Source organism: Arvicola amphibius, chromosome 12, assembly GCF_903992535.2.
Source record: "Arvicola amphibius chromosome 12, mArvAmp1.2, whole genome shotgun sequence".
Lineage (NCBI taxonomy): Eukaryota > Metazoa > Chordata > Mammalia > Rodentia > Cricetidae > Arvicola > Arvicola amphibius.
Genome location: NC_052058.2, coordinates 165,238,493 through 165,262,655, shown reverse-complemented (window position 1 = coordinate 165,262,655; position 24,163 = coordinate 165,238,493). Strand labels below are relative to the sequence as shown.

At 48.8% G+C, this 24,163-nt stretch overlaps 1 protein-coding gene across 1 annotated transcript in view; it reads left to right on the top strand.

Moving 5' to 3' along the window:
• Uvrag (UV radiation resistance associated) overlaps positions 1-23,840 on the top strand; it is a 227,010-nt gene extending 203,170 nt beyond the window's left edge. Inside the window, exons 14-15 of the mRNA XM_038314080.2 lie at positions 3,837-3,928; positions 22,042-23,840. Of these exons, the coding sequence (XP_038170008.1) occupies positions 3,837-3,928; positions 22,042-22,738 (789 nt within the window). The 3' untranslated portion in view covers positions 22,739-23,840. The remainder of the gene's footprint in view (positions 1-3,836; positions 3,929-22,041) is intronic.
• The last annotated feature ends 323 nt before the right edge of the window (positions 23,841-24,163 follow it).

The window sequence follows — 24,163 nt, the reverse complement described above, 5'->3', positions numbered from 1 at the left end:
GGCTGTGGTCCTGCTAGTTCAGCAATGGCTCCCTCCCAACAGAAAGTCTTAAGAATTCAATAGCTATTTGGCCCAAGAGGCTGGATGTCTCCGATAGGCCTCAGTATATGTCAGAAGGCTCTAATACCAGAGGAAAAATGAGTTTATCAGCGAGAGTGAGGTGGAGCCCAGATTTAAGGTGGATCTTCCGGCTTCAAATGCTCCAATCAAGAAAAATCCCTTACAGGTGTAGCCAACAGCTCGGGTTTTAGTACCAGATAAAGTAGACACCCAAGAATTGACCACGCTCATCAGTCTCCATGGCAGGCCAGAAGGCAGATGCTGTTGGTCCTCTTGGTTCCATAACTCGCTGGAGGGTTTACATGGTAAGGAGGGTTCTGTCTAAGTGTGTGGTTCCAAAGACGGCTCGCCCACTGGGCACCAGGTGTGCTGATGAGTGAGTGGCTGAACCAGACATCCGGAGCTTTCTCCGTGCCTGTCTTTCCAACTTTGCCCTTTTCTCTTTCCTTTCCTCTCTGGTTTTGATAGTGCCTTACCAGGGTGACTTGTTAAAGAACATGAAATTTTAAAAGCTTGGAAATGGTTGACAAACTCAACCAGGGGGGATGTTTGTACAGAGCCACGCTGGAGCTGTCACTCGGGTGCCCGACCACCCACATTATGTCGTCCCATTCCCCTTTGTTATTATCATGAAGCTTTCACCACTGCCTCTCAGTCAGAATCAAAATTAGCGTTTAAAATACGAGCTTAATACTTAAGATTTTGCCCTTTGATGGGAAGTAACTCATTTCTTCCTTTGCCAATTCCCTTCTAATTCGTTAAGTAATAAGCCATTACTGAGCAGGTTTTAAGCCAGTGGCAGGTGCAGTGGTGATCAAACAGAAAGAATGTGCGTGCATCTTATAGTAAGACTGTTTGCTTGAGTACTTGCCTGGGCCGGACACTGGCTTTGACCCACTACATGCTTTGAGGCAAGAAACATCCCCACTTTATACAGAAGAAAACTGAAACTCCAATAAGTGAACTGACTCACCGTATTTCAGAAAATACACCTGGGGGTGGACGTAATGGATGGACGTGATGTGCTTAGTCAGATGGGGAATGAGTTAAGGTTTCTTCACAATGTGAGTATGTATTGATAGGTACATTTACAAAATCAGCAAGCAGAAAAAATGGCCCCTTATTTATTTCAAACAAGCAATGAGAAAGGAACTGAGTATTATCTGTGGAAGCATGTGGCTTTGGAGCCTGTCCTGTACTAGCTCCTGTAGACAAACCTGCCCTGCGGTGCTTTAGGTTTCCGAGGCCGGCCCTGGAGAGCAGGCGCTGGTATTGGCTCATGGTGACTGTGGTGCTTTAGGTTTCCGAGGCCGTCCCTGCATTTTATTATTAAACCCTGAATTTAAATAGAAACTGTAAACAGAGACTGCGCCTTTGTCTTCTGGCCACCTAGACCCAAATAATCACACAGAAACTGTATCAATTACAACACTGGTTGGGCGGATTCCTAGCCAGCTCTTACATCTCAAGTTAACTAATTTCTATTAATCTATGTATCGCAATGAGGCTGTGGTTTACTGGTAGTGCTCTGGCATCTTTCTCCTTCAGCAACTACTTGGTGTCTTCCTGACTCCGCCTTCTTCCCTCCTGCTTGGCTTTTCTGCCCTGCTATATTCTGCCCTGCCATAGCCCAAAGCAGCTTCTTTATTAACCAGTGGTAATAAAAACATTCACAGCCTTATGAGGGGAATCCCACATCAGAAATACATATGATAGGAAACTTTTTTCTTGAGACAGGGTCTCATGTACCCCAGGCTAACCCTAAACTCTGTATATAGCCCAAGATGACCCTCAGCTTCTTTCTGGTCCTCCTGCATCAGCCTCCTGAGTGCTGGAATCACAGGCCTCTGCCTCCACGCCCAGTTTATGTGGTGCTGGGAGCGAACCCAAGGCTTTGCATATGCAAGGAGAGCGCTCAAATGTCAGAACCACAGCACAGATGTCTCCTTTAGTTCTCTCTGCTGAGAACAGAACAGGAGTGTGACGGGCGGAACCCAGAGCTGTGATCCAGAGGCCGTGCGGCGCAGCTGAGAGGCCAGGTGCCTTCGTCAGCCTCGATTTCTTCATTTACGGGGCTGGGAAGGCAGTCCAGTGTTCTCCCCGAATCCTGCTAGCTCACTCAGTAGTGCAACATAACAAATGGTTAAGGCTTCACTGGAGGCTCATTCCCTTTCTCTCTCTCTCAATTTCAATAAGAGAGAGAGAGAGAGAGAGAAAAGTCTTATTGAAATCATACTTTAGAGAGAAACTTTCACTGTGGTCTCAAACAACTCAACCCCTACCTTCCATTGTGAAGCCTGAGCAGGCAGCTGACTGGGTGCTGGCCCAGAGACACAGTTTCCTGTTAGTCCACATGGGCTTTTTTTTTAATATTTAATATTTTTTGGTATGAATCACAGGTGAAATTTTCATGCCATGTGTAAACAATTTCACTTTTTATTGAAACAATGAATTCAGGAATGTCATATTGGGATATCGGCCATTTTGCTTCTATCAATGTATGGAAAAAATGCTTTTATATTAATATAAGGAATGATGTCATTTAATATGGAGTAGATCTTATAATTCAAGGCTAGCAAATCTCAGGAGGTGATTCGGGTCACCAAACTAAGTTTAAAAGGGAGAGAATATTTTCCTGTGGCCTCTCAAGAGCTGTTACCAATTTTCTCCCCAGCCGTCAGAGCGGATGGAACAGAAAGGCTTGTGAGAAACAGGCCCAGACTAGTGTTGTCTGCCCTGATGAACCTGTGGCCTGGAGAAATTTACCACCAGCTTAAATAATAGCCAAGGCACCTTCCAGCTCTCACACCGTAGGCGTCTGCTCCCGACTTGACATGTGTTCATTCAGAACATCCTAGAAGCTCACCTGTGTTTTGTGATTCTCCCTTTACCGTCTCAGTTCCAGAGAGTAAAGTCTTTATTGACACTCCGAAAAATCAACTGAGTGCTAGATGCTTATGTGTTCAATTAATCTTTTTGGTAACAAAGTCTTGCTTAACTCTTAAATTCACTTTATTTTTCATTCTTTTATCTTAGGATAAAACTAAGTATAAAACTCAGCAGCCCCCCCACACACACACACACAAAACTCAGTGAACGCTGTAGAGAAATCTAGAGCCCCTGTGGAAATGACATAAGTACATGTAATTTAAAACCTCTGAGGGGCTGGAGAAGAGCTCACTGGTAAGAGTATGGAGTGCCCTAGCAGAGACCAGGGCTGAATTCCCAGCACCATGTCTGGTGACTCCCTAACCTCCTGTAACTCCAGCTCCAGAGGACCCCGGTGCCTCTCCTAGCTTCCTCTGGCAAATACGTATGCACACAAACACACACAGAGGCACACCACATATACACAGAACTGCACACGGTTCTGTGCTTGGCAGTGCTTACTGCTCTCGCAGAAGACCCAGGTTCAGTTTCTGGCGCCTACATGGTGGCCCACAACCTCCTGTAACTCCAGTTCCAAAAGATCCTACGCTCTCTTCTGGCCTCTGGGCTCTAGGCCACATGTGGTGCACACACATACAAGCAACACAGTCATGCCCATAAAATAAAAAAAAATAAGTGAATCTCTTCTTGCTTAAATACTCCCGGTGAGGTGTGTCAATGGCGTTAGGAAAGCTCACAGAGGTCTAGGAATGGAAAAGACCAGACCAAGACACAGGTTGGCCATGTGTTCAAGTCGAAGGTGCACGTGAAGAACCATGCTGTCCCTCTGTGCAGATGAGACGGCTGTCGTACACCTAAATTAAAATCCTGTTCTCCTCCTGTTGCAGCTGAGATACCAGCATGGCCTGGGGACTCCAGACTTGAGGCAAACCCTTCCTAACCTGAAAAACTTCATGGAGCACGGACTCATGGTCAGGTGGTGAGTATCTCTGTCTGACGCCCACATGGCTCTGCGCCCGCCTGCTGAGCTTTCTTCTGCAGTGAGACACATGAAGAAAAGAACGGGCAGCCGTGTCCGCTTGTAACCTAAGCTCCACTCTGGCTCAGGCAGCAGAGCACCCTCTGGGGGAGAGGCAAAGCAATAAGGGAATTCAGCTGGGATTAATGGGGCCTTCAAATGAGCATCAGGACCAGTGGCTAGAATTAGAATCTGAGCCCAAGCATGCTACTAAAATGTACCTTTTGTCACTGTGTGCTGGCCCACAAGGCAGGCTGTCGCGTAAAGTCTCAGCATTAAAGTGGTCCGAGTAAATGGAAACTGTGGGCTCATGCGTTTAGGGATCCTGAAGTTTGTGTCCTGGAACAGCAGGTGATACCTTACCAGACCCTGTAAGTGACGGCTGGCACTGGCTGGTCTCCTGGAAGGAGCTCTGGCTGAGCCGGATGTTCTTGTCCAGTGCGTGGATTTAGAGTCTGGCGTCTCTGAAACTTGGTTTCCTCATTGTTGATCCTCGCCCGCTCATCTCACGAGTCTGCTGCGAGGATGGCATACTGACTTCACTCTCTCCTGGGCCGTAAGGATGGGCCTTGTGGGTAGCGAGAAAATAGCATCTCTGGCTGATCTCTGACCTTTGTTCTTGTCCCATGTTTCAGACATCTTTTTTGGTTTTTTCGAGACAGAGTTTCTCTGTAGCTTTGTTTTTCTTTGTAGCTTTGTAACCCTAACCCATAACCCTAACCCTAACTAGTTCTTGTAGACCAGGCTGGCCTCAAACTCACAGAGATCCGCCTGCCTCTGCCTCCCAGGCGTGCGCCACCACTGCCCGATCAGACATCTTTCTTTAAGGAAAAGTCATCTTGGGCAAGTGCTCAGCTGATGAAAGTATTCTACTCCGAATATGAAAATAGCCATCAAAGCTCCATGCTGATCCCAGTGCCCAACTCTGGGGAAAGGATCAAGGTTTAATGCAAAGCGATAGCGATACCCGCGGTGACAAAAGTGTGTGTGTCCCTGCTCCCCAGGAGGGTCGTGTGGTGCTCCATCTCTGCCTGCAGATGTCTGTGTGTCCCTGCCTCTCAGGAGGGTCGTGTGTTGCTCCATCTCTGCCTTCAGGGCATATAGTTGAGGTGACACCTAACCCAAGTGCCAGTCACCTAGAACAGTAGGGAAAGAGGCAGCCGCAGCCCTACCTGATTCCCCACCAGAAGTGTCAGCTGCTTCCTAAGCTCAGACCGAACCTGGATCCCTTACAGCAGGGCTCTGCCTGCTATAGCCCCACCTGGGTTCCCAGCCATCCGCGTCCACACCGCCCGTTCTGACTTGCTGTTTCACTTCTCCCCAGAGACCCATTCCTCCTCCTCAATTGTTATAAGATGTGATTGCTGTGCGGCTGCCTGTGGCTTGAGGATGCACAAGAAACGGCACCCTCTTCTCCCTTGACACTTGGAACCATTTGAGAGAGAGGATACAAGAGACAGGCTAATGCAATCAGAATGTCAGTTTTATTACTGATAAAGCCTCTTGGAAAAGGTGGCTTTAGATCTGTAATAAAAAGAGTTTGCAAAGACATCATTCAAAATTAAGCTTACCCTGAGCATTGGATCTGAAGAGCCCCGGCTCTCCTACAGAGGAGGCCCTTAGCACACTGCAGAGAGCCGTCAGCTTACTCCCCGGCAGGACCCGGGGAATGCTGAGCCAAGATCACGCAGATTCTGCTCCTAAATCACCCATAGGAGGATTGCACAGTGAGAGAATGTGAGTGAGGGGCTGGCTGTACAAACGCCAGGCCCAGCTCGGAGTCTTGACGTAGAATTTTGATTGAGTCCTGTAGTTGCTTAATGATACTGAGCCTTATTACTTGTAAAGATGGTATCTCATGCCGGTGTGAAGGCTCATGCCTGTAATCCCATTTCTTGAGAGATGGCAGCAGGCCAGGATTTAGTTCAAAGTTGTCCTTAGTGAGTTTGAGGCCAGCCCAAATAAATGAAATGCTATCTTAAATGCTATTTTTTAAAAAAAGACAAAATTTTGTTCAAAACAAAGAAGAAAGGAAAAAGAAGAAAACCTCTTTGTCTGACTTCGGTTGTCACATAGTCAGACGTGATGAGGTCGTAACAACCTCACAGAATAGAATGACGACCTTTCTCTCCCCTCAGCTCACAGGGCACAGGGCTCATCCATATTTCGACTGTCTGACAGAAATAAGCAAAAGCCCGGTGGGTTCTGTTTGCTGAGGAAGTACCAGTTTGATGTCTCTAACGATCACAGGACTGTGTTCTACCGTGTTTAGGTCAGTTCCTCCTTAAACTCTCTCTGCTCTGTCTGACTCCATAGTCTGTCCTTGCACCAACCTTCCCTGTATCCAGCTAGGGGCCTGCGGAGCTCTGTGCCAAACCCACAGGTCACCGTCCTGTGTTAACCCTATGGGCGTGCGCGCAGCCCCCGACTTTGCTGGGAGGAGTTCATCCCTTTCTCTCCCAGCTTCCCTCCGTCAGATGCCCCAGCTCCTCTGCCTGACGTGTCTTGCTGATGGCCCTGGTTGTCCCATTTACTTCCATCCTGTCCAGAATGCACCATCCCTGCTCCTCAAAAGGAACCGTTTTCATAACTACAACAGTTTCACTGTGGAGAACAGACCACTCGGCTACAGTGCACATCCATTTTAAGACCGGAAGACACTAGATGATAAGAGAGTTTGTGCCTTTTTATTGTTGTTGTTCTTTTTTAGACAGGATCTCTCTGTGTAGCCCTGACTGTCCTGGAATTCACTTTGCAGACCATGCTGGCCTTGAACTCAGAGATCCACCTGCTCTGCTTCCCAGTGCTGGGATTAAAGGTGTGCGCCACCACTGCCCAGCTTGAGAGCTCATGCTTTCTGTTTTTGTTTTTGTTTCTCCATATGAAAGTTAGTACTGTTCTTTTTTTAAGATTTATTTATTTATTATGTATACAACATTCTGCCTCGATGTATACCCACACGCCAGAGGTCGCCAGATCTCAGTACAGATGGTTGTGAGCCACCATGTGGTTGCTGGGAATTGAACTCAGGTCTTCTGGAAGAGCAGCCAGTGCTCTTAACCTCTGAGCCATCTCTCCAGCCCGAGCTCATGCTTTTAAGGAAAAGAATACAGCATTAGAAATAAAATCTGGAAGAAATCTTTATCACCATCCCAGCACAGAGGCAGCGGATCACTGAGTTTAGAGCCAGCCTGGTCTGCAGAGAAACTCTGTCTCAGAAAACAGAGGAGGAGGGGAAGAGGGAGCGGGCAAACAGCAAACAATTGTCACTGTGGCTGTTCAGGCTTTCTGGGATACCTGCAGGCTATCTACCTGAAATATTTATGTCAGTCCCTCCTCTTGCTGCTTGGCCGCCCTTCCTCGCTTGCAATACTGTCTTTCCAGTGGCTCTCAGATCTAAGGCAGAGAAATCAAATGACTGTGATGCCATTGACCCATGAACCTGGAGCAATAAAGGGGAATCTAAGTCTCCTGGCACTGGTATAGCATTTACATAGTGCCTGTCGGTGACAGTCATGCCAGCGCATTAACACATGCATGGTAACGGCCACTTTCTGGTTCCCTCATGAAGAATGCGCCACTATTCTCAAAAAGTGAATGCTTCCTCGGGGTTCCAAGTCCAGACCACCACAGGAAGCCAGGCTCTGCAAACCTAAACAAAGCCAGAACCAGCTGGTTCGGCCTCTGTAGACTGGGGGCTCCCCCACCCAACCCCCAGCTCATGGTCCTCAGGGCAAAGGCCAAACAAACTCAGCCCCTCCTTGGGGAGTCGTAGGGGAGACTGGGCATCGTTTAGGAAAGGAAACACTTGTGCAGTGGTCACCACGGCGCTGAGGATCCCCAGGGAAGCGTCCAAGTTACATGACAACTTGTTTTGTTTGTGAGGGAAGGGCAGTGATGAAGGCTGTCTTAATGAGGTGACTTTTCCCTGTCTATTACAGAATTCTGAACTGTTAGGTGTTAGTGTTTGGGGCTGCCTGACCAGCTTTCATCCGCACGCACACCGCTGTACGGACATGGTTCTCCTTGGTTTGGGCAGCAGTTTCAGCCTAGAGACTGGACTCCCAAATACTTTGGTTAAAGTCACTGGTGCCATAGACGCCATCCCTGTTTCCTTTCAACTCCTTTTCTACTGACTCCAAAGTGGTCCGGGACTCAAGTTGACAGACACGGTCAGCGTTGCCTCGAGGGCTGAGTTTGGTCAGGGAGGAATGTGCCCACCAGCTGCTGGTGGTTTACCCAGCACAGAGCTGCAGAGATATATTTCCCCGGCCCTCCACCCATCTCAGCCGACATAACACACACCACACATGTCTGCCCACACCGGTTCACTTTAACCAGCGCCTGCCACCCAGAACAGCCCACCCCTGCCCTCTCCAGATGCTCCAGCAGATGGAGGTGGCACTCCACCAGGCATGGCTGATGAGGGACAAAGGTCACCAAATCCCATCCGGAGGGCTTGTGAGCGGTGTGGCACTGGTGTCCGTGAGTCCACGTCTGTCCTCGTCATGGGACGCACACCCACAGCCATGTTCTCACCAGGTACTAACCAAGGTGATGAAACAGGAACAGAAAATAAACAGTCAAAAATAAAAGTATAAGATGCTCTCAGGAAGGGACTAAGTTGCCTGATGTGGCAGGAACTCCTTCACTGACTGCTCTGAGGATCGTGGACCTTCCGTGGGGAGCTGGCATTGCTAGGCCTAGAACACAGAAGGACTTGGGTATTGGAGACGTGGTCTAAGCCACATGATGCAGTTCAGCTGGAAGAGCATCAGCTGTTCCTGAGCGTATAGCAAATAATACCTCTGACTTCAGTCTCTGAACAAGACTGAGGGTGGCAGGACCCGGCTGATGCTGGTACCGTCGGGATTTCAGCACAGGTGCACCTAGCATGCCGCCTGACTTAGCAGTTAGTATAAATGTATAACGAATAAGTGAGTCATCGTTACGGCCGCTGTTTTTAAAAGCTATTCATTCTTTGTTGTAGGTGTTTTGTTTTTCCTAAAGTCCATGTTTATCTTACAAAGGGTGTGCATATAGTTCTTGTGTTCTCTATACAATGGCCTACTCTCTTGAACACCAGTGGTATAGAAATATTCACTATCTCCCTCTCATGTCCCCCAGGCCTCTCCAAGGCCTTTCTGTGGACTCGAGAGATACACCCCACAATGTTTGCCCACACTCATTTCTAGCTTCTATAGCTTCGTCTTTTTTTTTTTTTTTTTTTTTGCCTGCAACAGCTCTAGGAGATAATAAGGACAAGAATACAATCATGACTCCACAACCCAGAAAACTGAGACTCAGAAACATGAAGTGACTTGCCAGGGTCACATGACAGTTCTTGTCACGCACCACGATGCCCCATGCTTGTTAGCATCTGCTCTGTGCTTTCCCCGTCATCTCCAGCCCCCGACAGTGTGTCACCATTGTCCAGACACTCGTTAGCTTCCCAAGAGTATCCCCCCAAAGGATAAACCCCACCAGGGGCTGATCTAGAGTCTTCTAGAAAGATACAGGGCAAAGCAGGCAGTGTTCTGGTGGAAGCTGACCCAGGCACCTCATAAAGCTTTGCAAAAACTGTGAGAATTTTTACCCCAAAATCCAAGCATCCAGTCCTGTTCTGTGGTTAGGAAGCGGGAGGAGGCGCGGGGTGCGGACTCAGATGCACTCACCTGTAGTCTTCATCTCGTGAGCTCTGTGGTCTCAGCCATCCGTCCTGCTTTATTCAAGGAAATTCTTACTCTAAATTTAATTTTTCTTGCTCATAAAGCGTAAGTTCTCTGTTGTCTCCATGCAACACAATGTGATACAACAGAGAGGACCCAGCTCAAGGGTCAGAAAATGCGGGTGTCAGTTTCTGCTGTATCACTCAATTCATAAACATTTTTAAGAACGAGTTATTTCTTTTTTTATTTACTTATTATGTATATAATATTCTGTCTGAAGACCAGAAGAGGGCACCAGACCTCAATACAGATGGTTGTGAGCCACCATGTGGTTGCCGGGAATTGAACTCAGGACCTTTGGAAGAGCAGGCAATGCTCTTAACCGCTAAGCCATCTCTCCAGCCCAAGAACGAGTTATTTCTAATGGCATTAATAGCACCAGCCCTGCTTCCCCAACATAGGTGTGTAGAACCAATGAGCTATGTCTATCAAAGGGGTTATAAGCCAAAAAGAACTATAGAAGATAAGTTGGGCTAGAGAGACAGCTTAGCAGTTAAGAGCACTCGCTGCTGTATCTGTATCAGGGGATCCAAGTTCAGTTCCCAGCACCCACACTGGGTAGCCCACATCAGCCTGTCGGCTCCAGCTCCAGGGGACTGGCACCCTCCCCTGGCTGTAGGTGCCACACTCACTCACTCACTCACACACAAATAAAAGGAAATCCTAGGAATGGAGTGGCTGAGCGGTGGTGGCGCACGCTTCTAATCCAGCACCTGGGAGGCAGAGGCAGGTGGATATCTGAGTTTGAGGCCAGCCTGGACTGCAAAGAGATTCCCAGGACAGTCAGGGCTACACAGAGAAACCCTGTCTGTCTGGAAGAAAACAAAACAAAAGAAAAGCAAGAATAGAGTAAGTAGCTTCCATGTGTTTGACAATTCACCAAGTGTCTCTTTTGAAGAGATGAAGGCAATTTAAAAACAGTTTGTGCTGCCTGGGCCTGGTTCACATTGGTTTAGCTTTGAATTCAAAGCAGCTGAGACAAATTAAATGTCTCAAAGGGCATGCCCTGTAGGACATTCTCACTCAGCCTTCACTGGCTGTGGCTGTGACTCGGGCCTGAGATTAACGATAGAGGCCTCTTTCCTTCACTGATGTCTCCACATTCTTGCTGCCTTGCTCCCCATCCTCCCCGCTCCTCATCCTCCCTGCTCCCCATCCTCCCAGATCCTCATCCTCCCTGCTCCTCATGCTCCCTGCTCCCCATCCTCCCAGATCCTCATGCTCCCTGCTCCCCATCCTCCCTGCTCCTCATGCTCCCTGCTCCCCATCCTCCCAGATCCTCATCCTCCCTGCTCCTCATGCTCCCTGCTCCCCATCCTCCCTGATCTTCATCCCCCATGATCCTTTTTATCCACTCTTTCTTTCCTTTTTCTCCCAGGGGTGGTAGTCTACTCTTGAACTAGCAGCAATCCTCCTGCCTCTGCCTCCCATGTGCTGCTATCTTGCTTTCCTTTGCATGTGTAGAAAATCGAGAGCTTTAATTGGAAGTAGCAGGGGAAAGATGGTTACCTAGGAACGTTAGCACGTGGGTGCCTGCTGTCAGGAGGTCTGGTGTGTCCCAACCTGTCCTTAAACTCTTGATCTCCTGCCTCACCCCTCTCCAGGTGCTGGGGTGACAGATTTGCACAACCAGGCTGACTTCAGGTTACACTTAGGAAAAGATATTTCGGTAAAGTTATAGTAAATTGTTTGCTGTGTGGGCACAGCACACAAGCAATGCACTTTCAAATCTCGTCCATGCAACAGCTGTAAGAATGCTTAAAAGTCTCACATTTCTACAAACCCGTCTCCCCCATCCCTTCCCTTTGTCGTGCTTATCCCAAATTCAGAGCTGGACTCTGGCAGGTGACTTCCGAGGAACACACAAAACACAGCTAGCTGATGATAGTCTTTAAATTTAGATCAAATGACATTGTCTTTGAAGTCTCAAGAGTACTACTTAAGTGTCACATGGGCTTGCTTTTGACAGTGTGGCTCTGGGCTGGCATCCTAACACAAAGAGTGGGACCTGGCTGAAAGTAAAGGAAAAAGAAAGTTTTACTGGAGTTATTTACTCAGAAGGAGCCCTGACGGGCCATCCCTGCCTCTAGACGGGAACACACAAGGTATACGGGCATCTGTGGAACTTTAAAGACCTTGGGGGACAGGCTCCTTCCATAACTCATTCCAGAGTTTAAACACCCTCACTTCAGGAAATTCTTCCCTATATTTAACTTACAGCCCCCCTCCTGTGGCTAACACCCACTTCCGCTCTCTTCTGTCTTCGGTCGGGATGGAGAACAGCTGTCTGACATCCTTTGTGCTCAGACAGACGTCTTCGCTCACGGGGCTGCTTTCTCCTCCATCCGTCGGGCTATTCCAAACTGACGACATTTGCTCTTAATGTTCTGCCTAATTTCTGTTTCCTCCTCTTGATTATAAAGCAATATCTACTCAATAAAACTTAGATGCTATAAAAAGTAGCCAGGAAAGGCAGAGATGAAGACGCTGCCATGGCAGACAGTCTTCCCAGCCCCTGTGTCAGGACTTGGTCCGTCCATTTCCCGGCCCCTGTGCCAGGACTTGGTCCGTCCATTTCCCGGTCCCTGTGCCAGGACTTAGTCCGTCCATTTCCCGGTCCCTGTGCCAGGACTTGGTCCGTCCATTTCCCGGTCCCTGTGTCAGGACTTGGTCTATCCATATCTTGAGTGACGAATACACGCATTCTCTGGCAGCCACAGTTTAGCAAGGAAAAAGGAAACGGGTAAGTTAATATTTAATGTATTTGATTTAATGCAAATAAAATCCAGATTAGCTAAAATAATACAACATATCCTCACTAGAGTTATTTTTAAAAGAGTTGTGTGTGTGTGTGTGTGTGTGTGAACATCATTTGTGCACCACATGTTCAGGTTCCTGCAACAGCCAGAAGAGGGCGCTAGATCCTCAGAGCTGGAGTTGCAGGCAGTTCTAAGCCACAGGAACCAAAGGCAAGAGCAACAAGTGCTCTTAACTTCTGAGCCATCACTCCAGCCCCTTAGATAGATTAAAAATAAGATATTTTACCTTGCTTTTCCTCACAAGAAGCCTTCTAAGTCTAGCATGCCTTAGACTTGCCGTACCTCAGATCAACCCAGGAGTACTGAAAGCCCCAGGTACAAGTCACTCTGTACAGTGATAAATCGCAAAGGAGAAGGTTGGAGTTCAGAAAACTGGATGCTAGGTCCCTTACATAAGGCCTGGCTTCTCAGCTGGGGCGCACACAGACGGCATGTTACCCTTCCCTTTCTTTCTAGCCCCTTCACACGCACGTGCTCACGCATACATGCACACATGACTATATTCATGTTCTCATTCTCATGTTTGCCCCCTTCCCTTCTCTCCCTGAGTGACATCCTCCCAGGTGCCTCCTCTACCGGAGCTCCCAGCCAGCTTCCTTCTTATGAAAATGTGCACGGCACACGCTGCAGTGGTGTGGTTATTCTCTTCTCTGCAGAAAACTTGGTAACAATTGGAACCTGCCACCAGGGTGTGGTCAGGACATGGCTCAGATGGGCGTGGCTAGAGAGGAGGTGGCACTTGAGTTGGGTTTTGGAAGGTGGTTGTGCTCAGGTGAATTCGCAGAAAAGCCAATTTAAAGGTCGCTGCATTTCAGGAGCCTCCTCTTCTAACACGTGCTAACAAGGACTGGCAGGTGGCCGTTTCCAGAGCTCATAATTACAGTGTATTTCAAAAAGGCTTAGTGGTAAGCTCTTTGCTGACCCAAGCCAACATTGACCACTGATCTTTAATCCTTGGGTTTAAGCTCAGCTTACAATACAATTCCAAGACTGTCAACTTCGGGGTTTCTGTAAAGACCATTCTCTATGCCGCTCGTCCAGTGATTCTCCGGTTAGTGAGTCCTTGTGGGCTGATCCAGTGCCAAATGCTGTCAGTAGCCCAGGAACTCGCCCACCGTCTCCCAACAGCCCTGGGGTCCAGGCAGACGATACTCTCACTACTTAAAATGGGGAAGTTGAGGGTCTGTGGGCGAACTAACTCAAGGATGACCCAGCCTTCAGAGCCAAGGTAGGCACAGCACACCCAGCACAGCCTCTCGCTGCATTCAGAATACAGTGTGTGCCACACGGGACCGTCCACCTGCTGCTCCAGAAAAGGGATCCTGTCATTACTGTCCACTGCATCTGCTCATCCTGCACACTGCTCCCCTGCTGGTATCTGTAGGTTCTTCCTCTTCATCTGGATCCTAAAACCTAGAGTGCAGAGCTTGCCTTCCTCACACGAGGCCCTGGGTTTGGTCCCAGGTACACCCAAAACAAAAGGGTGGGAAACCAGAGTTCTGCTCCTAAAGGTGAAGACTGGCCCCTTTGTCTCGCCTTGCTCTTGTGCACACCCGCTGCAGGCTTACTCCAGCGGCCTCTGTCTTCAGCAGGCACCCTGGGCCCTTCCTGCTTTCCAACTGCAGCTGCAGAGCATTTTCCCAGATCAGTCGTCTGTAACTGCAGCCCCAGGAGATCTGGTGCTGTCTTCTGCCTCTGAGGGCCCAAGGCACACACATGGTGCACAGGCGTGCATGTATGTACACACAAATACATATACACACACATGCATATACACATTGACCTGGCCTGCAACTGGTGAAGAACTCTACTCGGCCTTTTTTGGGTCATTTCTCTGTCACAAACTCTTAGTCTTTGTTCACACCCACATGGTACATGTCTGAGGTTTTGCATTTGTGTCTTGGATTCTGTGTATGTCTGGCCCCATAAGAGCAGCAAGTGTGGCTTCCTCTCCTGTGAGATCCCAAGCCTAGCACTTTGCCTGTGTGTAGAGATGCTCGGTGTTTACTGGAGGAGGAGGGAGTAAATGAATTAACCATCCTGCTGCTAAGCATGTGCCCCACCCCTTTAGTAGTGCAGTGGACCCCACGGGACAGACTCCTTGAGTCTTCCATCTGCTGTGGAGCAGTGATTCGCTGGGGGCAACTGTAACTCAGGGGGTTCTGCCCAAGTGGTGGCAGAGCCGTCTGGTTTTCTCTTAAAGTAACATGCAGCTGAATCCCATGGTTAGTTTGTGTCAGAGTTTATTAGTAACTTGATGGTAGCTCAGCGCTAGAGTATCTTTCAAAGACTTCATCTCACAGTTTCTGTCATTGGCCTCAGGAGCCTCATGCTTCCTTTAGCTTCTTTCCAAGCCTGGTTTTAAATTCTGAGAGCACTCTCGGGCCAGGGCTTTAATTTCCCTGCCGGCTTCTTCTGTGACGAGTTCTGTGAGATTGTTGTTCCCCTGGCTTCCCTGGCAAGTGGTAGACGGTTTTCCCCTCCTCGTTTTCAGTATAAACAGCTTACTATTCCCAGGTCCCGAGTGCTGTCCAGGCACTGCACGGGGTCCCCAGCTGTCATTCCTGAACCTCTTCCCATGTTCTCTTGTAGGACATTACTTGCACACCACATAAGTGACATCAAGATGGGCCGTGTCTGTTTCTACAGAACCACTTTATAGTCCCCCGTCCGCTGCCCGACTGAGATTTCAGTGTGTTGTTAATGTGTCCTAATTTCCTAATGTGAACATTGATGGATGATGGAGCTGGCTTGACCCGTCCAGGACCTCCCCGTGGCCCCATGGATCATCTCTTTGTTTTCCCCATCCCAGGAGTTCAGCTTTGAGGTGGAGCTCGGGCAGGAGGCTCCCTGCCATCGTCTCTGACCTACACTGGGGCTCCTCCCAGTACACCCTGGGGCCTGGTCGCCCCTTGCTGTTTGCCTGTGGGACTCTGTCTTCTCTGGGTTCATCCTGCCATCGCTGCTCTGTCGAAACCTTCTAAAGGCTCCTCGTTCAGCTCCATCTTTTTACACTGTTTGCTTATTTTCGTCAGACTTTGGCAGGAATCCTTCCACACAGGGCCCAGGGGAATGGTGGCCATGGGCACACATTTCAGCCCGTGCTTTGGTCCCAAGATTGTTTCTATTTTTATTTTGTTTGGAGTTTTTGTTAACATCGGGGCAAAGATTAAGCACTTACTTATCTGGTAATGGTGAGAGGCCCTTAGATCCCTCGCCTGTGGCCAGGAGACCCTGCTTAATACTGTTAACCCCACTCTCTCCTGGGAGATAAGATCTAGCTGTTAAATTTGGCTTCCACTTGATCAGAGAGAGGGAAAGGAGAAAGATAAATCCCACCGCTGGCTAAATTTTGAAAAGAGAATAGTAGTCTAATTTATGGAGGTTGTTTTGTTTTGTTTTAAACTAACTTTATGTCATAATTTCTTAGCTGCCAAAAGACGTAATCCTACCTCAGCTTCGCCTTGGCAACCTGCTTTTGGCGCCGAGCACAGCCCGTCATTGCTCTGCATTATTTTAGCAGTAATCTTTAAGAAGGTGAGAAACGATTATTGCTTTTTAGCACAGTTGACATGATATTGGCGCAGAGAGGTGCCTGCAGCTTCAAACAGCCTGATGGCCAAACACCAACCTAAACACCGCTAGGCAGAGCCATGAGGTCAGGCCTACAAGGCAGAGAAAGAAAATCAAGTGCTATCAAAGGCTCTCTCTCCTCTCCTCTCCTCTCCTCTCCTCTCCTCTCCTCTCCTCTCCTCTCCTCTCCTTTCCTCTCCTCTCCTCTTCTCCCCTCCCCTCCCCTCCCCTCCCCCCCCCCTATTCCTCTGAGTTGTAGCTGTAGATTTTGGCTGGGATCCTGACGATCAGGATTTAGTGTTTTGACCAGCTGTGATCTGATAATGTCCCTCAGAGGAGACATTTGCAGAGACGGGAAAACTTACCTGTGGCTGGGAGCTGTGCCCTCCCCCACTACTCCACAGCAAGAGCCCCACACCCACCCCTTAGCCTGCTCTGACAGATAAAACATCGCTTGGTGAATCTGAAAGAGATGGGAGGAATTATCAAATGAAACTGGCCCAGCTTCATGAACTCTCACGAAGTGACAGCTTTTCATGGTTTTCTCCCTTCCTCCACGTTCTGTACGGCTTCTGCACGTGATTGGTGTAAGGATGCCTGACAGTACATAGAGCTCTAGGAAGAAAAGACGTGAGCGTGCTACCCACTCACTGCTGAGCAGGCTCCCCTGATTCTCACCTCCTCTTCAGGGAACCAGAGCAAATGCAGGCACTTCGGTAGCAGCAGAAATTTTAAGGTCCTGCAGCCAAGACAGAGAAAGGAGCCAATGCATGCAGGCTTTGGTAAAGCTCAAGCTCAACCCTGTGACCTTGGTCCAGTTCTTAACCTCCATGCTGTGACCTTCATATGTCTATGGGGATGCTCTCTGTTTTTGTAACATTGTATAGAGATGTTGGATTATGTCACATAGCCCTTCACTAGCTTTATGAGTTACATTTTCAGAACCACTGTTTAGCCCTAGCCTGGAACTCACTGATAACGGCCCAGGCTCATGGACTGTCCTGCCACAGTGAGTGCCCAGGGATGTCAGAACTCTGGATCTCCTAGATCTGGGTACAGTGGCCGTGAACCACCCACTCAGAGCTGAATTCCCCAGGCCTCTGGGAGGGCCCTCTCTCCAGCCCCTGGTGGTGGTGTTTTGAGGCAGGGTCTCATGTCAGTATGCAGTTGAGGGTGACCTAAAACTCTGGATCCTCCTGCCTCTACCTTCCAAACTCTGGGATTACACGCCTGTGCCGTCATAACACTGCTATAACCGTTTTCCTGAAGGACCACACTGAGAAGCATCACAGTGTTACAAGTAGATGCTGGGAATCGCTTCCTGGGCTAATGCTTCCTACCAGGGTTTTTTTTTTTTTTTCTCTCGAGATGGGTGAGGGGAAAAGCTGGCAGAACAAGGACAGCAGAGCCAAACTTCGTAAGGGGTTTCACAGGCTGTACCACCGCAGGGAGGCCATGGGCAGGCTGCTAAATTGCTGGCTACCATCTTCTTGATTTAGGTCAGGGAAACAGAGGTCTCCTTTTTACAAAAATCTCTCCATGGGGGGGCTGGACAGATGGCTCAGAGGTTAAGAGCATTGCCTGCTCTTCCAAAGGTCCTGAGTTCAATTCCCAGCAACCACATGGTGGCTCACAACCATCTGTAAAGGGGTCTGGTGCCCTCTTCTGGCCTGCAGGCATACACACAGACAGAATATTGTATACATAATCAATCTCTCCATGAGCTAATACATGGAGAAAAAGCTATGCCTCAAGGGTTCAGGGACAGTGTAGACCTCAGAGGTTTCTGGGTCGTTCTTATGGTCCATATGCAGTTGGTAGATCATCTGACTAGGGCATTTTAAGCATTTTTGTTTTATTCAAAGGTTTCTCCACCCCATACTTCAAGATGGAAGAAACTGCTCATCCCCAGCAGGCAGTACTTCTTTTCAAACTTTTACTTTGGCCTCGATGTCTTGTTTCATTGGTTTTTGTTTTGTTTTTGTTGGGAGTTTCTCGAGACAGAGTCTCGAATTTACTGTGTAGCCTGACCCTTCTGCCTCCACCTCCCAAGGGCTGTGACAGGCGGGCACTACCACCCCCAGCTTTGCCAAGGATTTTAAGTATGTTACTTTATTTAGTCTTGAGCAAGGTCAGATGATCTATCATGCAAAGGAAAAAAACTGCCCCGGTCATGTAACTAGTAAATGGGGAACTTGAACTCCGAATAAAGGGATAATCAAGCCAGACTGGGAGTGGAGTTCAGGCCTATGAATGTCTTCTCTCCAGAGAAGTCTTTAGATAAAGCTGCAAAGAGCAGGCAGGACTGACTGGGCAGATGAGAGCTCCCGGAACCAGATAGACAGCAACACCTTCACCTAGAGAGCGGTGGAGTCCAAACCTAACCCAGGCTGTCCTCTTTGACCTTTCAACTCCAAGCTACTTGGCCTCTTGTCCTGCTGATGCTTGACCTTTGAAGTCCTTTCTGTCAAACAGCAAGTGTTTGCTGTTAGGTCATTTAGCTGCCTGTGATGTAATTGGGTTGTTTACCAGTCTCAGTCTCTCTCTCTCTCTCTCTCTCTCTCTCTCTCTCTCTCTCCTCTCTCTCTCCTCTCTCCTCTCTCCTCTCTCTCTCTCCTCTCTTAGTAAAACCTTCAAACCTGAGCATCAGTATTGTTAGTCAATTATTGGCCTTTCTGTTGCTTGACATTTTTGCTTATATTTATTTACTAGACAAATTTCCTAGGTTGGCCGCCCACCCCCACCCTGTGATGCCAGGCTCGAGCTTGGATCATTGGTCCACAAGATAACCAACAGCTGTTGGTTTTAACAGTAAAAGTTTAGAAACAGCCTAAAAATGAGGGAATAATTAAATAAATTACAACATTTCGTTCATTAAATCAGCCTTTTAAAATGCTGCTCGCCCAGAGGTTTTAATAACACATGACAACAGGAAACAGAATTATGCATATACCACAAAATTGTGGTTTTTTTAATTAAACATAAAATTGAAATCTGGAAGAAAAGCATCCAAAATTAATAGTAGTTACTTGATGGGTAATAACATGATAGGGTCTTTTATGTAGTTTATATTTATGTTGTTTTCCTATGAGTATAAATTACTGTAATAATTGAAAATGCATGCATAGTTAATTTATAATTTTAATGTCATCATTTAATACCTTAGCTATTCAGAGCTCAGTTTTCTTAAAAAGATTCTACATGTAGAAACACCCATTCCAAGTGGCTAAAATTAACATTGCAAAGTTCACATATAAAGCATGTTTGTGACTTCAGCAATTCAGCACCCAGAACTCACATAACAAAATGTCATGTGGCCTCCACGTGTGTACTCACATGCACACTGCACACAGTCCTTAGTGATCAGCTTAGAAGAGCAGGGAAACTGGTCAGCAGAGTCCTGTGGCCACAGGAGGAACACAGAGCAGCCCCCGCCCTGTGCCAGTGGCCCTGCAACCCCTGCAGGCTCCTCTGTCTGTCACCATATCGGTAGCCCAGTCAGCAAGAGATGCCTCTTTTCTGCATTTTAAAATTATGTAAAAGATCTTAATATTAAAATCTTTCAAGGTTTTTCATCTCACATAGCTCAACCCTATGAGGGAAGAGACAAGAGCTCTAGGTAGGTACACCTCCTCACCGGGTGTCAGGAGTAACTGACAGGGTCCACTGTGTCTCTGAAGCTGACCTTGAACTGATGACCCTCCTGCCTCTGCCCCCCTAGTGCTAAGACTGCCCACGTGTCTCATCCGGCCTCATCCCCTTACCATTTATAAGAGAGCATGTTTTTTGATAATTTTCTCGTTTATATCAGACTCTCCCGTTTCCTGAGCTCCTGTCAATACCTGAGTGGCCTAGAGAAGAATTGTCACTACAGCTGCCCTGGGAGGCCTTAGAATCTGTCCGAGAGATGAGGGTAAACAGCCAGGCTTTGAGTCTGGGTTACTGAGAAGGCCTCAGCAGTGGCATTCGGCCTGGGCTGTACCTGCTTTAGGATGCAGACAGGGTTAGGAGAATTTGGGATGTAATGGTCAGCATGGGCTGTGGCTCAGACTGAGTCCAGGGCAGGTGTGATTGGCCCTGCACAACCCACTCAACCAGCCTGCCTTGCGCCTGTGGCTAAGAAGGTAATGGATGGATGTTCAGGAAAGTATTGCTCCCTTCCCTGTGTAGCTGGTGGGAGGGAAATCAAATCTTCCTGTTGTGTAAAACCAAGGAGAGCTGTTGGGGAGTATAAACACAGGCGAGGGCCGCTGAAATCCCTCTGCCCCATGGTAAGGCTGGTGTGTCTCTGATTCCTTATCTCCTCTGTCACCAGAGCAGAGCAGGAAGTGAAGGGCGGTGCCAGAGCCACACAGAGGGCTGTCAGGGTCCTCACCCTTCACACTCAAGAGCCGTGAAGTGCCCGGAAGTGCCCGGCTTCTGGTTACACTCCGTGACCTCTACCACTCTCGGCTCACCCGGGCTTGTCCATGCTGAGGTGACAGCCCGAGGATGCTGCTGGGTCTGTTTAGATCTGCTTACCTGGCCAGCCTGCAGGATTATTCACAGAGGAAACAAGGTTGGCCAAAATACAGCTCAGCCAGTCACCATGGGTTTGACAGCATAGTGACGGAAAACCTAGACAGAGGCCAGCAGATTTTGCTGTCTTGTCATAAGAACTAGAAACAGTCATTAGCTGGTCCACTTGCCCAGTTGGTGTGTAGCTCAGGGACCTACCTGTTCTTGTTATGAAGCTCACTGACACCGCGCTGTGGCCAAGCACTGTGGCCAAGCGCTGTGGCCAAGGCGTCTGCGGAGAGACGCCTCATGGTGCCTTTTCCGGAGAATGAGCGACGGGCAGCTGCAGGCCTGTCTGTGGACACCGGAAGCACCGTAGCTCCCTTGTTCTTCGTCAGAACTTAGCTGACATGTAATTTGAAAATGTTGCCGGAATCATTGTAAATGCCCTTCTGCAAGATTGGAAGCTCCCTGGGAGGCAGAGCCCTCTCATTTCTGCCTCTCCTGCCGCAGACCTAGATAGGTAGCAGCCAGTTGGTACGTGGTTTCAGTCCTGCCTGGTGGCTGCCCCCTGATGAGCCCCTTCCCTCTATGTGTGTGTCCTCAAATGAAGGACAGAAGTCAGGCACACTGTGCTGCCATCGAGGAAGTTGTACTGAAGCTAATTCCGTTCACACGGTAACATCGTAACATCTCAAACTGCAGTCAGCACTCCCTTCAGGCTTTGCTGGCAAAGTTGCAACCGTGCCTCAGGCTCTGGTGCTCTACGCCACTAATTGATGGTTATTTATTATTTCGGACTTACTCTACTTTCTTGACAATGCGTTTGTGAGGCCCAAGTGAAATGATATATGTGAAATTAATTCAGAAACTAAGGTTGTGTGTGGCTGGACAGCGGTTATTATTCCTGGCTCAGAGAAGGCACTGAAGACCAAGTAGTATGAAAATGTATGTGGCCAGCCTTGTAAAAGAGAAGCCGTTTCCCATGGTAATGAAGGGTCCCCTTGATGCTCTCCGTGTGGTTCTCTGGTACCAGGAGATAAGTAGTGGATGTCGGAAAGACCATCCATCAGCAGGCTGCCCTGGGAAACTCATCCTGCTCGGCCGTTGGATAGAACAGAGCACTAGGGCCCATCACCGTTCCCAGAAACGAGTTTCTCCGCAGATGCCATCAGCTCTTCCCCAACTGACGTGGTTTCTGTCACTTCTACCTTGGGCATTCCTGTCTTAAATACATTGAATAAATCTGTATCCTTGAAGTGTGTTCTGGTGTCTCTTGCTGTAAACCCTATAACAAATACCATCGTAGACTGATAATGATCTAATCCTGTTTGGGGATTTGTTTTTGTTTTTTATCTCAAATCTAACATATGTAGTTACTAATATGCTAAATTATGTCTCTGGTCCCCGAAGATCCGAGTTCTAAAGTAACTTCTCCTTTCCCCTTGTCTTCTAGCGACAGACATCACACCTCCAGTGCCATCCCTGTTCCAAAGAGACAGAGCCCCATGTTTGGGGGTGCAGATGTAGGCTTCTCTGGGGGTATCCCTTCACCCGACAAAGGACATCGAAAACGGGCCAGCTCAGAGAATGAGAGACTCCAATACAAAACCCCTCCTCCCAGCTACAATTCGGCACTGACACAGCCTGGGGTGGCCGTGCCCACCGTGGGAGACTCTGAGAGGAAGGTCACGCCGCTGTCCTCCTCCTTGGACACGTCCCTGGACTTCTCCAAAGAAAACAAGAAGACAGGAGTAGTTATGGGCAACAGTGTAAGTGGAGACCATGGAAATTCGGACTCCAGCCAGCAAGGGGAAGCCCTGCCCGGGCACCTGGCTGTGAACGGGACAGCACTGCCCAGCGAGCAGGCTGGCTCTGCCGGTGCCCTGCTGCCAGGCCCCTGCCTCCCGGCCCCCTCAGCTGAGCTCTGCTGCGCAGTGGAACAGGCAGAAGAAGTCATTGGGCTGGAAGCCACGGGCTTCACCTCGGGCGACCAGCTGGAAGCGCTCAGCTGCATCCCCGTGGACAGTGCCGTGGCGGTGGAGTGTGATGAGCAGGTGCTGGGAGAGTTTGAGGAGTTCTCCCGGAGGATCTACGCCCTCAGTGAAAACGTGTCCAGCTTCCGCCGGCCACGCAGGAGTTCCGATAAGTGAGGAGGGGGGCAGAGCCCCTGCCCTCCCCCAGGCCCAAGCTGCACTTAACCTTTTTAGTAATTCTGGACAAATGAGGATCAGTGGAGGACGTTCCTCAGAAAGGCTGACTCTGGGAACGGAGGGGACTCGGGATCACTGGGTACCGTGGGGCCAGTCTCTGAGATTTGCTGTCCGGGCCTGGCGGTGGTTTCCAGGCGAGGGTCACCCTCTCACTTACAGCTCCAGTCACCTTACAGGCATCTGTGTGTGCTTTATTTACACGCGGGTGCTTCCCCCAAAAGGAAGATGGTAATACGTATGTAGTAGAATGAACCCTCCTTTAGTTTCTCAAAAGCATTTGTCCTCTCCATTGTTCGTAAAACTTTGCAAAATGGAATATTCAGAAACAGCTTTCTGCCACTTCCACTTCCTGAGAGGCCCACGGATGGTCCCGTAGGCTGATGAATAAGAAGCTGGGGTGGGGGGGGGGTGTCCTTGTCCGGGGCCTCCGCCCTGACTGCCTGCCGCAGTCAGCCTGCAGACCCCACTGGCCCTGCTTTCTCAAGATGGCTCACGCACCCTGAAAGCTGGGGCAGTAGATTCGCTAGTCCAAACCAGAGGACAAGACGCTCTGTCCCGTCCAGTGTGCCGTTCAGTGTGCCGTGCCCTAATGCAAAGCTTTCCTGTGGTGGATCCCAGGGGGCCTCAGAAACCTCAAGGTCACCACAGTCAGGGGGCAGCCAGCTTCCTTTTGGGCCAAAGTTTTTATTTGGGCAGATGCCATGGTCCAAAATTGGGCACACCTCTAGCAATACACTCTCCAGATAAAGACCCCCTAGATGTAATCCCAAGTTCATGACGACGTTACGTGGAGTCAGGATGTCCAGTTTGCAGGGGCGAGACAGTTGGATCGAGAGACTGGATGAAGCACAGACAATGTGCAATTTCACAATGTTAAATTATGTTTTTGAAATCCATTGTCATTCTGCTTTCAGATTTCATTTTACTGTTGCATTACACATTATGTACCCACAGACATTGCCTCAGGGTTGCAAACTCTTAAAGAAAAATTTATCCATATATCCATGTATTGTATAGAAGAATAAAAATTGAATTTGCTTCACTTGACCATCAGATCTTCCCCCACCCCCAGTTTTGGTTTGGTTTGGTTTGGTTCAGCTTGGATTTGGGAGATGGGGGGGTCATTTTCCCCCCCTCTAAACCTGAAATCTCTTCGTGTTACATCCTGACAAGGCTAGCCTGAATCGTAACTAAGCTGATGCTGCTGATTTCATTTGAGTTTGCATGCTGTGGAAAGCGACACACACTTCCCAGCTGTATTTATTCCCCAGTAGTGATGTCCCACGTAGCTCCTTAACTCGCAAGCCCCATAATCGTGTCCATATTTTAGCCGAGCGTCCCTAGGCCACAGCTTTAGTTGGCAGC